This window comes from Echinops telfairi, unplaced genomic scaffold (assembly GCF_000313985.2).
Source record: "Echinops telfairi isolate 266 unplaced genomic scaffold, ASM31398v2 ScPeMD7_2573;HRSCAF=3158, whole genome shotgun sequence".
Taxonomy (NCBI): domain Eukaryota; kingdom Metazoa; phylum Chordata; class Mammalia; order Afrosoricida; family Tenrecidae; genus Echinops; species Echinops telfairi.
The window spans coordinates 17,450,517-17,464,413 of record NW_022106471.1 but is presented as its reverse complement, the minus strand read 5'-3'; the positions used below and the strand labels follow the sequence as shown (position 1 = coordinate 17,464,413).

The 13,897-nt window shown below is 43.2% G+C and overlaps 1 protein-coding gene across 2 annotated transcripts in view; it reads left to right on the top strand.

Annotated features, from left to right (window-relative positions):
• Positions 1–13,897, top strand: part of ACYP2 (acylphosphatase 2) — a 128,827-nt gene that overhangs the window by 78,663 nt on the left and 36,267 nt on the right. The window contains exon 4 of one of the 2 annotated variants that reach the window (XM_045294109.1): positions 54–239. The exons of the other annotated variant lie outside the window; for it this stretch is intronic. Within the exon in view, the coding sequence (XP_045150044.1) occupies positions 54–210 (157 nt within the window). The 3' untranslated portion in view covers positions 211–239. Of the gene's footprint in view, positions 1–53; positions 240–13,897 lie in introns of those variants that run through there. 2 annotated transcript variants of the gene reach the window in all.

Genomic DNA, 13,897 nt, shown 5'->3' with positions numbered 1-13,897 from the left:
GAAATGGACGATAACATCAGGTTCATCTCCTGATGACTTTCTTTGTTGGACAGGGGCCGCATTCATGTTTCACTCCCCAGCAAGGAGGAGTGTGCTTCCGAGCCTGGGAGCCCACCAGAAATAGACAGGCATATGGAAGCGGGCAGACCCACAGCAGGGAGCACGGAGCAGAGTTGGAGAGGAAAGAGGCGCCTATGGTTCTGGGGATGAATATCTGAGCATCAGGATGGCACAACCGCTCACGGGTATGGAACGCTCGCTATTTACTGGTTATAGCATTAGGCGCATGTTGTAGGAGGTTGCTGCTCCCAACTTTTTTGGAGATAAAGACAGTGAGGTATATGATACAAACCTTGTCCAAGGTCAAACATGAAAGTGCTCTGTTTCAGCCCCAGGAAATCTGAAGGCAGAAACCGCACTCTGAAACCCTATGCCATACTGCTTTTCATGACGTTGAAAAGCACATTCAGTTTCTGCCAGTGGGCACTCATGAACAGGCTGAGTCACAAATTCTTTAGTAAGGGGCCAAAATACCAAGATGATTCTTGAAAAAACATTTTTTTAAAGCCACACTAATAGGCATTGGATATTGTGAGACTCTCAGATTACATATTCGGGGGCCCATAACAGAGATGGAAACTTTTCATCATCCGAAAAGGCTGGATGCCACTCACTGCAGTAAATTCAGAACAAAACCAAGAGAAGCATTATCTCAGGGTAGAGGCCTTAACAAAGAGTCTCTTATGTTATCTCCTCCACTTCTGAGAGCCAGAATTGGCCCAGAATCAGAGGTGGAACTGCAAGGCAGGGGCGATTGAATAGATTCAGCTCACAGAGAAGCAAGGGCATCAAGCCAGGTAGGCCATTACAGCCTGGCCCAACTGCATTAGAGTTCCAGGCAAGAGGCTACTTTTACTCATTTCACTAACATTTTATCTTCACCATGGCAGCCCCAGCTTCTGAGGGACTGCATCATGTATCAGTGGCATTAGATACCCCAAAACTGTGGAATAGGGCGATGGATTTTCATGCCATGATTATAAAATTTAATAGCAACATTTTACGGCCTAATCTGAATTGTTATTCTTTCATTTATCATTTTTAACAAAAACATATTATGTTGGGTAATGCAGTTTGTAGATTATAGAGTTCACTAAGCCATTTGGGAAATTGTTTAAAAGAATAATCAGATATGGAATTATTTCATTATTAACATTATTTGTTTATTCTGCCTCACAGCAACTTTTGTAGAATGTACACTAGGACTTAGGGAGCTCTTGCCACTAGTTCAAGTCCACCAGCTGCTCTGAGCGGCCAGATGAGGCCTTCCTGCTCCCATGAAGATTCACAGGCAAGGGAGCCCGAGGGCAGCTGTGCTCGACTGTCATTGACTTGAGGGCAGTAAGGTCTGCTGTTGGTTGATTCCGTCCTTTAAAAAGTCGAGTAAGCCTTCAAGATAGCAGTCACTCTTTGGAAGAAAGAAGAGGTTTTCTACCCCTGTGGAGATTTACCGTCTCTGAAACCCACAGGGCAGTTCTACTCTGTCCCATAAGGCTGCTGTGAGTCAGCATGGACTCGGTGGCAGTGGGTTTTTAATAGAGGAGGTCCAGAAAGGGGGTAGTAGGTAAACTCTCTCAGTCGATGCCACTCATGTGCATCTTGGCCGTGGGTTCCACATTAGAGAGGCAGGACTTGGAATGGAGACAGGTTACCAGAGAATAAGCTGGGACTCTGGGGAAGTCATTCCACTTACCAGAGCTTGTGTCCTGTTATGTCAAATGGGAATAGTACCTATGCAGTGGGTTCACATGAGAAAACAAACGCACTATATAGCATTACAAAGGTGAGTGAGTGTTCAGTATAAGGTAACATCACTCATTGGTGCCTGAACTTTGAGACTATTCCACTCCAGAGCGTTCTACTACCTCAAGTTGTAAGATAATGCTTTTGGTAGAAGAATCTGTTCCCTCCTTCTCTGGGCTCTGTACCATAGCCTGTGGCTCCCATTAGTCGTTTCTATCAGTCAATGGCTGCAGTTCGGTGTGCACCTGTCATGACACTAAGTGATCCTTCGAGTATCTCTTTTAATCATGACAATAATCTTTGAGGCAGCTTTTGGTTTCTGACTTTCTGTCTTGCTTTTGGATTACTGGTGGGTGCTTCCTTTTAGAGTATGTTTTTTTTGTTGTTGTTGTTTTTTTATAAAGATGGCCAGAGTGGCAAGACTTTGTGTAACATATGTTGGAGATACGTCAGGATAGACTAGTCCTTGGAGAAAGACATCATGTTTGCTAAAGTGGATGGGGCAGCAAAAAAGACGAGAGCCCTCAAGGAGACAGCTTGGCATGGTGGCTACAACAGTGAGCTCAGGCCGACGAACCACGTCAGGAGGGTACAGACTGTGCGGCATTTGGCTGTTGTGCGCAGGTTGCTCTGGGTTGGAGCCGACTGGCGGACACCTGACAATGGCAACCTTTTCCTGCCCACAGCCTGTCTGATTGATCTGCCCCGTGCACGAGTCATGGTGCAACCAGCCTGTATCAGCTGGGTGATATTTGACTCCTCTGTGACCCTTCTCCACTCTCCTTCTTCATGGCTTCCCGAACTGTTGGAAAAGTGGCCGCGCCAGCTCCTGCCATGGCGTCTTCACACTCCATTCTCCGTAAAAATAGAAAAGCATGTCTTCCCGACACAGCACCTGGCTTCTTTCTGCGGGACCATTTGAGGTCCTGAAGGCCACTGGACCTTATCACTGTGATGTGCGTCTTCCTCGCCCTTCCCTGAGCCGATCGGACAAGAAGAAGGTGTTATACTGCTGAGTTCAGATGACAGCTGAGGTTGTGACCATGTCAGCCGGATCACAGAGTCACAGCAGAGCAGGTGAAACAGGCATGAAGAAGGTGTCTTTGTCTGGTCCTGGACCTCAGAGGGGAAGCTTTCGACGTGTCACCGTTAGTCATGCTTTCCAGTAGGTTGCTGCTTGTTTATTTGCTTTTGCTGTTGTTACTGTTTTGTTTTGTTTTTTGGTAGACATTTGTTATCCATTTAAGGAAATTCTTCATAGTTTGCTAAGAATTTGTTGTTGCTGTTTTTTCAAAATCATGAGTGGAAGTTGAATTTAAAAATGCCTTTTCTAAATTGTTGAGAATGCTTACAAACATGGCTAATTTTTTTGTGCTTCACTGTGTTGCGCTCCGACGATATTGCATATTTTACCGTGAAGGCTTGGGGCCGGCCTTACCGAGCAAGTCTGTTAGTGCCGATTCCCAGCAGCCTGTGCTTACATCATGTCCTCTTGGTCAGATTTTGTTTATTTTCACAATACTTAAATTTTCAGAATGATACTGAACACCCGATAGAAGACAGTGTCCTGTAACCATCATGTTCGTATGCACTGGGAAATCAAAACATTTGGGTAGCTGGCTTTTTTTGTGATTTGAATTACTGGGTGGTCAGGAACCAAATCCACAATTTCTCTAAGGCATGTCTGTATGTAGGTTCTTTTCTGTGTTCTGTTAAGGCCATAAGCTACACAGGTTGACTTTTTAGCAACTTCAAGGTGTTACTATTGACACACAGTAAGTTGTACATCTCATGCACTGTGATAAGCTTTGACACGAGTCTTTTTGACTCCGCAGGACCATCACCCAAATCAAAAGAATGACTATATTTACCACTTCTCCCAAACATTTCCTCCTGCTATTGTCACCCTCCCTTCTGCCTCTCTCCCTACCCCCACCCCAGGCAAGCTCTGATCTGCTCTCTGCCACTGTCTGAATATGTAATTTTTGTCACTGCTGCATTTATTGACTGGTTTTGAATGTTAAATTAATCTTCCATCTCTGAGGCCATCACAACGTAATCGTGATGGATTAACTATTTCTGTATCCATTTATCTCATTTTTGCTTGGGGTGTTTGCATCTATGTTTATGAATGAGATTGGGATCATAATTTTTCCTTCATTAATTCCCTTGTTAAGCTTTCATATGAGTGTTACGCTGGCCCTTTGAAATGGGAGCAGGGGCGTTTTCTATTCCCCGTTATTCTATTCTCTGGAAGGTGCTGCCTTTTCCTTAAGCATCTGGGGTGAACTGACTAGTAATCATTGTGAAGTATGCCTATTTACTTCTGGCCGTGCACCTTGTGTTACAGTCGACTGCCTGAGAGAACTGCTGCCCAGGTGCTATTGTGCTGTGGCAATTTCATCCCATCTCTGCTCAAAACCTCTCACATAGTATGATCGTTTAGATTTATCTTCACATGTTTATCGTTCATGTTCCTCATGCCTGTCAGTAGCTCTGAGCTGCCATCTGAGAGCTGAATATAACCTTTAGTGTTTTCTTTAGAGTAGACTTTTGGTAAAAATTCTCTACGTTTTTATGACTTCAAAAGTCCCCCCCCCCCAATTCTTTCTATAAAGATAATTCCATTGAATAGAAATTCTAGGTTTGACGTTAGAGTCTTACAGCACTTTGACGATATCGTTAGCTTCCAGTCTCCTTGGATTCTAATGAAAAGTCAGCTGGCAGGCTAATATCTGCTCCATGACTCAGTTTGCAAAAGCAAACTATTTTTTCTTTAAGTTTGCCTTTCAGCATTTTGGCTCAGGTATGCCCGAGTGTGCTTTCCTTTTTATTTATCTTGGTTTAGGTTCAGAGAACTTCTTGAATTGTGACATTTGTCAGTTACAGAAAATTCTCAGTCAATCTCATTTTATATCTTCCTCTTGCCCACTGTGTTAGACTGGGTTTTCTACAAAACAAAACCAGCGACATTTATATATGGATTTCATATCAAGAAAGAACTGGCTATCAAGAAACGGACCCAGCCCAGTCCAACTCAAGTCCACGGATCAGATGCTCCCTGGAGACTCTCAGACCATGTAGCTGCCACCAATGAAGCAGGCAGGTGCAGCGGGAAGCTGGTGATCACGGGCTGGTGGGTACACAGTCATGAGGATCCAGGGTCTGCAGGAACCTGGCAGGGCGTTGAAAGGACCCCCAGTCAAGCAGAGAGTGAGAGAGTGAAGTTCCCAGTGGTGGTTTTATGAAAAGCCCACACTCCCAAGGAGGTAAGCCCAGGCTGTGTCCTGACTCCATCTCTACTTCCACACAAGTGTAAAGTGGCGTGAATCTAACCAGTACTCCCACACATTCTTTATTCTCTGCTGAGGGACTCTTCTCAGGGTCGCTGATCTATCTTTGAGCCCTGACAACCTGTCTGCCCTGCAGTCTGTCTGCTACCGTCTGTGAGTCCTTAACGCCCTTCTGCCCACATAGCAGTTTTTCTGCTCCTGCTTCAGGGCTTCAGAAGACGCCCCCTCAGCTTGGAAGACTCTTTTCTAGGCTTGTCCATGGCTCATCGCCTGACATGATTCAGTTCTCTGCTCCTGGAGCACTGTGTCTGCACAGGCACCGGGATCCATGTCTCCCCACACTACTCACTGCCATCAAGTTGTTTGTGACTCAGGACCGTACGGGACAGGGTGGAACTGTGCCTCTGCGCTTCCAAGACTGCAGCTCTTTGTGGGAGTAGAAAGCCCTTTCTCCTGGGGAGCGGCTGGTGCTTTTGAACTGCTGATCTTTTGGTTAGCAGCCCAACATATAACCACTATGCCACCAGGGCTCCTTCTTACTCTGTAATCCTTTATCTGTTTTTATGTTTCTCTACAAGGTATTACAACATGACACATTATAGATCTAACTTCTACTGGCTCGTTTTCTCTGTCCTTCCATTAGAAATGAACTCTGGAACAGAGATTTTTTTTTACTTACAACGGTATCCTCAACTCCTGAAATAGTACCTGGAATAAGAAAGATGCTCAATAAATATTTTCTCAGTGAATAAGTGATAAATAGAGAATGGGTATAGAAAGGTGGAGTTCTCCACAGAAAGTGTAGACAGGAGACAAGGCAAAGAGACAAACTATGAGCTTGAAAGTATTGACTCTAGGTATCTTTTGCGCTTTCCTCCTGTGTATAACCACAAACCTACCTATAGTACCTAGACCTACACCCAATACGCAGTCATCATGGCTACTCCGAAGGAATCCATATTCCAGACTAAAGCTACTTGACCAGAGAGACTAGATCCCTCCGGCAATAAGGTTTTCACCTCACTGGCGCCCACGGTATTTTACCAGATTCCCTGAGGTCAGCATGTCTTCCTGATATTCATGGACAGTGCTGCTTTTCCAGGAAGGCCTCCAAGGTATCCTGAAGGAAAAGATGCCACACTGTGCATTTTTCCTGCTTATAAGGAGAACCGGGATGGTTTATGCCTGTACTTAGCCAGCTTAAAAACAGAAATGGCAGTGGCAATACCAGGAGGGAAAGGGGATGAAGAAAGGGGGACTGGATCACAGGGAGCTACGTATAACCCACTCTCTGGGGGACGGACAGCAGAAGGGTGGGTGAAGGGAGACGCTGGGCAGTGTAATATAAGATACAATAATAATTTATAAATTATTAAGGGTGCATGGGGGAGATGGGAGGAGGAAGGGAAGGGGAGGGGGAAAAAAAGGAAAATGAACTGATTCCGGGAACCCAAGAGGCAAGCGAATTTTGGGAATAATGAGGGCAACAAATGTATAGATGTGTTTTATACAATTGATCTATGTATTGTGATGAATTGTATGAGCCCCAATAAATTGATTAAAAATTAAAAAAACAAAAACAGAAATGGCACAGCTACAGCCATCAACTCAGAGCCTCCCCGTGCCACCCATGTATTTTCTAAACTCAAACGAAGCTAGCAATGTAAACAAATGCTTCTTAGAAAGGCTAAGGAGAAAAGCACCCACGGCCCGTTGCTCCTCCCCCGCCCCTAAAATAGGAGTGCGAACATCTGATGTGAGCAACAGGAGTATTTGGGGCTGGGCCCAAATACTGGGCTCATGCTGACTAAGAAACGCCAGGGGGTTGTCTAAGTCACCAAGGTAAAAAGGGCACAGCATTATCATGGCAGAATTAACATTGAACGTGGCCCGTACTTTACCACCGTGGTGTGCTTAGCAGGTGGTGTGGCAGACAAACCCTAAATAGAGGGGTCCATTCATAGCTCACCAAAAAGCCCAACGCATGGGTTGTATGGAGGGGCAGGGAGAAAGAAGTTAGTGAATAGTTCCCAAAGGCATGTGTTTAGAATTCGCCCACGAGAACTAAACATATTAAAGATAACCTCCCCCAGTTCATTACTGATCACAAGACTGCAAATGAATGCATCAACAAAAAGGCTAGGGCATCCCCTAGATTCTAGGGCCTAGAAGGCATTGTGCCTCTGGTGCTGGAGCTGCTAAGCATCCTGCCCTCAGACGCCGCCATTCCTCAGAATGCGCTGGAGGCGTGCGCCTCCTGGTCTTGCCAAGCAGGTGCCTGAGAGGGACCCGAGATTCCTGTCAGGAAGGCGGGCCAGGCTGAAAGGGCACCATGAGGGCACCCAAGAGAACCGTGGCCACAGTATGTCTCCTGGTCCCAGAATGTTCTGTCACTGCAGCAAACACTGCCTCACCACCCCTGTAGCACGTGTGCTAGCAGGTCTAAGGCTGAGCTGTGACAGCAGGCAGTTTAGACCACACTGAGTGCCATCCGTGGGATGAGGGGCCCCTCAGCACACCAAGCGGATCCCAGAGAACCTGGGGTCTCATACCACGCAGTGGGGTGTCGAGCATGTTCGTTTGGCTTTGAAGTAAGGCCTGTTCCATCAACACAGATACCCTAGATCTAACACTGTTGTGAAGTGAGATAATTGGTGTAGCCCACCCATAAGAGAAAAACAAAGCAAAACAAGACCACCAAATGCATTGCCCCTGAGTTGATTCTAGCTCATCAGGATCCCGGGGAGTCACCCTGCTGGTGGAGCCCAATTACTGACCGTGTAGGTGGCACTCAGACACCAAGATCCTTGGCTCTAAAGGCCGTCCGAGATCCTTGCCTGGAGAGCTAGCAGAGGGGCAGCACTGAGATGCTGACACAAAAGTAAAACGGAGTGTCTTCTGGAGGTCTGTCTACAGAGTAGGGCGCCCTTTGAGTACTCATTACTACGAAGAGAGCTTTATAACACTTGCCTGAGTAGGGCAGAGGCCAACAGGGCATGTGGCTAAGAAGCAAAGGACCAGAGAGAGACACACTTTCTGGCATGGTCGAGAAGAGGTGTTGGGGACAACAGAGCTGTACCCTTAATGTTTTCTGATACTGAGTTTGTTGTAACCTGTTAACTTCCCTGGTAACCCCCACAATCGTGAGTATCACCTGTGGGTTTGGTGTGGCCATTGCAACAGATTATTGAACGTAGGAGAAAAGATGAGTGGCAGGGAGGGATGGTTGGTGTCCGAAGAGGGTAAAGGAGCTTGGAGGCTCGAGCCACACCTGGCCTTTGCCTCACTGGGGTTCCTCCTGGCAGGTGTGGAGTGGGCTTCGCCTTCCTCTTACTGAAGCTGGAGGGGGTCAGGTCCTGGCCTCCAGGACGGTTTTGCAAGCTCTTTAGCAATTTCAAAAAGAAAACGTCTAGTGCAAAGGTCACGTCTCAGCTCATATTGAAGTCAGGAAGCCTGGGCCCATTCTCTCCTCCTCTGGCTTTTCATCCACCAGCCTTCGCTTGTGTTATTTCCTCCTCCCTTGGCTGCGTGGAGAGCAGGTGCCGCTGACATGGTTGTGGAGTGCCAGAAGTATTACAGAAATGCCCCTGAATGACAATTACTAAACACTTTTTAATTAAGTAAGTTCAATGATTACAAGTTGAATTAAGCCCCAATTTAGGCATATCATGAGAAATGACTTATAATAGCACATACCAGCTGACCCTTTTCCAAATTTCCATTGAAACTGCAGTATGTTCTCTGACTGTTCTGGAATTTCCAGCTGCTGTGTGATATTGGGCCTTTTACTAACAAGACGTATTGGGAGAGTGTACTCAGGTGCTAATCCATTGGGATGATTCAAGGCTCAGTACCTTGGGCATTTCCACAGACCTTTTTTTTTTTCCCCCACAGACCTTTTTAATTTGCGTTGTTTCCATCTGAAGTCTCACAATGGGAGCAACTGCAAAAAGGAGTTCTGTGTTGTTGGTTTTAATTTTTGTTTTCCTCTGTGAGATAGTTACCTATGTCAGGAAGCCAAGGAAGTTATATTCTCCTCTTGAATGATCAAATAACGTCTGATTTAAGAGTAAATCATATTTCAGTATTGCCAGATTCACCCATCAGGCAAGCTGTTGTTAAGAGTACGAGAACATTCAGGTGACATAATAACATGTGGGAGAACTCAGCCATGTATTCACAACATGCCTAATAAAAGTGCAGATGCAATGACTGTATCACATGCTTGGTGGAGATGATGTCAGGTTTGCCTATGCATGACACTTGAGTTCCTCTGTCTAAACGCCCAAGTGACATTCATGGCACAGGCTGCAACTATTACAATTTTGTCACTAACACAGCCTCAAACAAGAGGGAAGCAGCAGACTTAGTAGCTGGACTATCCCTCTAGCACGTGGCAATCCCAAGGAAGCTGGGTCCATGCTCTGTGAGACAACTGCGTGCTTGGCGTCCTCATTTTGCCCTGGTGGCATTGTGGTTATTACTTGTTTTCTCTATTAAAAAGGAAACCAGTGTGAGGATTTGACAGAATAAACATATACTTGGTGTTTCTATCTTTCTAGGCAAAGTCAACAGGAGACCTGAAGTTAGCATCCTCCTTTGGCAAATCTCTGGGCCAGTGAGTCATATACTTCAGTGGATGCCCTTCCCTCCTTCTCTGTTTGCTGGATCTGAATTTATGTATTCATGAAAGCTAGCTAAAGTGCACTCTGTATTAGGGAGATGGGCTGCTCCATTTGTGAAATGAGATAACACCATTCTCTTAAGTTAAATTTTTTTGCCAAGTAGATTAAAAAAAGCATGTACCGTAGTTGTATTTTTCCATTATGCCCATTTCCCCCTCATTTCTACTCTTGTCCATGTGGTCCTTAAAATTCTTGTTCTGTTCCTTTTTGGATTTGATCATTTAGATTCAATTAGATAATTTAGATGTGATCATTTAAGTAATTCATTATTATGTAAAGTAATAAATACTTTAGAATTTGGTTGTTTAATATACTGCCGCTCACTTTTTGATGTTGCAACTAGAATACATTTGTAACTTACCCCAGATCCAACAGCTTCATGAGGTGGCATCTTTCTGCCTAAGAATTTGGTATAGTTTGTGCAGATCTTCATGTGTGTCCTTCTGGAATGTTTAGAATTTTTATTCATAAATTATTATGCATTTCTAAAGTCTTCTTTCCTATTTCATCTCTTCCTGTAGCTATTGTAAATGGTGTCTTTCCCCCTCTTTAAACTTCTAGTCTGTATCCTGCAACGTTACCAACATTTCCTGTTGCGTATAGTATTTTTTCAGTTGAACATTTCGGTTTTTATATCGATCACCACTGTGACACTTTAACTTCCTTCTCTAGATTTCCCTACCTTTAATTTTTTTCCCATCACCTGGTTTTGTTAAGTAACAGTGGTGACAAGCAGTTACTTCTTGCTTTTGGCCTAGTGCGAACGCCTTTAGTGAGGCTCCAGTAAACATGTTTGGTTTGAGGCCAAAGTACATTGTCTCAAGATAAGAAGGCATTACTTTTTTTTTTTTAACAGTTTTATTGGTACTTCATCCACATATCATACAATTCAATAGTTCAATCATATCAAGAATCAAGAAGAGTTGTACAATCATTATCACAATCAATTTAAGAACATTTTCTTTTTCCTTGTACTCATTGTTATTTGTGTAATTATTTTTTAAGTTGTAATATAAATATATGCAACAAACCATTCTCCAATCAACAACTTCTATATGTATAATTCAGTGCCATTGATTATACTCTTCATGTTGTACAACCATTACTGAGAGCCTTTTCCAAATTATCCCACCACCATGAACATAAACTCAATGCCCCTTAAGCAAAACTCTTCCTCCTTCACCCATGGTAACCATCGATCAGCTTTGATTTCTTTAATTTTTCCATTCGTTTTCTTGATATAATATTCACAGATTCACTTCCATCGTTAAGTCACTTTTAAAAAGAGTTGCATAGAGGGAGCACAATCAGTTATAGTGCTCCCTCTCTGCTCTAAGAAGGCATTTTTTAAAAACTGACTATCTGTCGTATCAATTTCTCCTTTATTGAGTTTCATCCTATCAGTAAATCATGACAATACAGGGCCTACCTAACCCGATAGGGTCACAACTCTGGAAAGAACTTTCAGATCCTCTAGTCTACCTCCCCCCATGATGGCTGAGCTCGTCTAAAAAAAAATGCTTACATGAGCACATAGCCTCATCTTTCTCCCTCAGATTGGCTGTTGGGTTTGAACTGCTTACCTGAAAGTGCCACCAGGAATGTTGTATTTCCCAGAAGACCCAAAATAAGATTAAAAGACAAACAGAGACTAAAAATCGTTTAAGTCTCACACCAGTGTCCTTGGGGTTGATGAAATTAACTTTGAAATTTTCTCATGACTATTTTTCCTTCCATTATTCTCTGTTCTGAGATTTTCCTATTTCATCCTTCTCTATCCATCACTATTCCTGGGATCTCACATGTGCCTCTTGGCTGTGCATTTCCCCCCAGCCTGCCGCCTGGGAGCCAAGTCTATCCAAGGAGATGTCTAGACAGTGACATAATCCCTTACCCACCCAAAAGGACCTTTTTGCTATTTACTTTCCCTGGACAAAGCATTGTCTTCCAAGGGCTACTTCTGGAATTAAACCCGAAAGCTCTCTGGAGCCACCGAATGCCTAAAAAATCCTTCATTCGTGATTGTGCCTTTAGCAAAGTGATTTTCATCAACAATAGGTGTGTCCTAAGTGCCATTTAACTTCTATTCATCTAGACTCCAGTCTGTTATGTAGTATTGACGTCTCATAGGAAATAATATAACTTGCTTATGCTATTTAAATAAAAACAAATAATTGTAGGTTATTAGCATTTTATCTGATTTTGAACTAATTCTTTGTGTTTTAATGACTTTCATTAATAGAAATCGAAATTAGTGATCTTGCTAAGAAAAATTGCTGACAAATAAGAAAAAACCTAAAAGCCATTTGTCAAAATGATTTTAATAATTTTTTGTGTGCTGCAATGCAAAATATAGCATTTCCCCTACTCTATTGTCATCAAAGAGCTCTGGCAGCACAGTGAGGTAAGCATTGGACTGATAGCTAGCTACAAGGTCGGCAGTTCAAACCCACCAGTCGTCCTATGGGAGAAAGATGAGATGCCCTGCTCCTGTAAAGATTTTAAGCCTCAGAAACCCTGTATGGGTCACTATGGGGTTGGAAGCAACTCAGTGGCAGGGAGTTGGCATTTTGGTAAGTCGCCATCAGACCCTGGGATCTGTTAGATGTAGGGTTAAGTCTGGTGTTACCGTTGCCTGGCTGCATGACTGGATACAAGTCACAGAATCACAACTGCCTCACCATTGTAATTCTGATATGCCTTGTCGAATTGTGTGAGAGTTTAGAGAAGTGGCTAACAGGATCTTCAAAACCAAACTTGTTGTCTTGGATCAATTCCAACTCTTAGCGGCTTTATAGGACAGGGTAGACCTGGCTCCCTCTGGTTTCTAAGACTGTTAACAGGAGTAGAAAGTTTGCTTTTCTCTCAAGGAGTGGCTGGTGGTTTTGAACTGCAGACTTAGTGGTTAGCGGCCCAACACAAAACCACTATACCATCAGGACTTAGTAAATGATAGCTACTATTATTTTAGTTTGCAATTCACTAATACCTATAGTTTTTTCTTTTTAAAAAAATGCCTTATCAAGATGTAATTCTGAGATCATACAAGCCATCCGTATAAATTGTACAAGTCAATGTTTTTTCAGTACATTCATAGAGTTGTGTAATTGTCTCCACAAGTTTAGAGTATTTTCTCCACCCCCAAAGAAATGCCATACTCTTTGGCCATCAACCCTCTTCTGAGTATCCCACCAGCCCTAGGCTACCTCTGCAGAGTTGTTGATTGTGCACACTCCCTGCCATTGAGGTCATGCACTCTGGTCTCTGGACTGCATTCTCTCACTTAGCATACTGTGGTGAAGGCCCATCCATTTGGGAGCATGGATCAGAATTTCATTCCTTTTTATGGGCAACTTATAGTTTTTCTTCAGTTTTGTTATTACATTGGTTTAGATATTAATAAATGAGAAAATGCTTCAGGTTTGACTCAGTTTGGGTCAATAATTATAAAATTAATTGCTTATCTGTAGATCTATTGTTCTGAGAGCTAGAACTAAGGTACTAATAGGGATTTGACCATAGTCTCCATTTTGGCTCTTTTTTCTTTGCAATTATTTGACAGCAATATATCCACTACAACAAATCTGTAGTCTGAAGCATAAATTGTTACTAAATGTTGAGATGCCCCTTTGATCAAGTTTCACTTGATGATTTAGTCATGAGAATAAAAGCAGTGTACAGAAGAAGGCTAGGATGCATGCTGTAGACATGGAGCTGAAAAGACTGCCAAAATGTGATTTTGCCCCTTATATTGATGTACATTAAAGAAGAAGTACCAAACATGCTTGTTTAGGAGATAAGAGTGATTAAAGACGACTTTGAGGAGGCAGCACCTGGGTTGGATTTAGAAGGGTTGGTAGGATTTCCATAGATGAGGAGATAAAGAAAAAACTAAAATGAGTAAGGACAATACTTTTATCTGCTTTCATATCCTTTATGTGTAAAAAAAAGCTACTGCATTTTCAATTCTGAGCTATTCTTATTTCAAATTGAATTAATTCAAATTCAAATACCTTTCTATATACAGAAATGGAAAAAGTTTGCTCAAAGAAGCCAAATCAAATGATTTCACTATAGTTTTACAGCAGGTTTTGTTGCTATTAATACTGCAGTCTT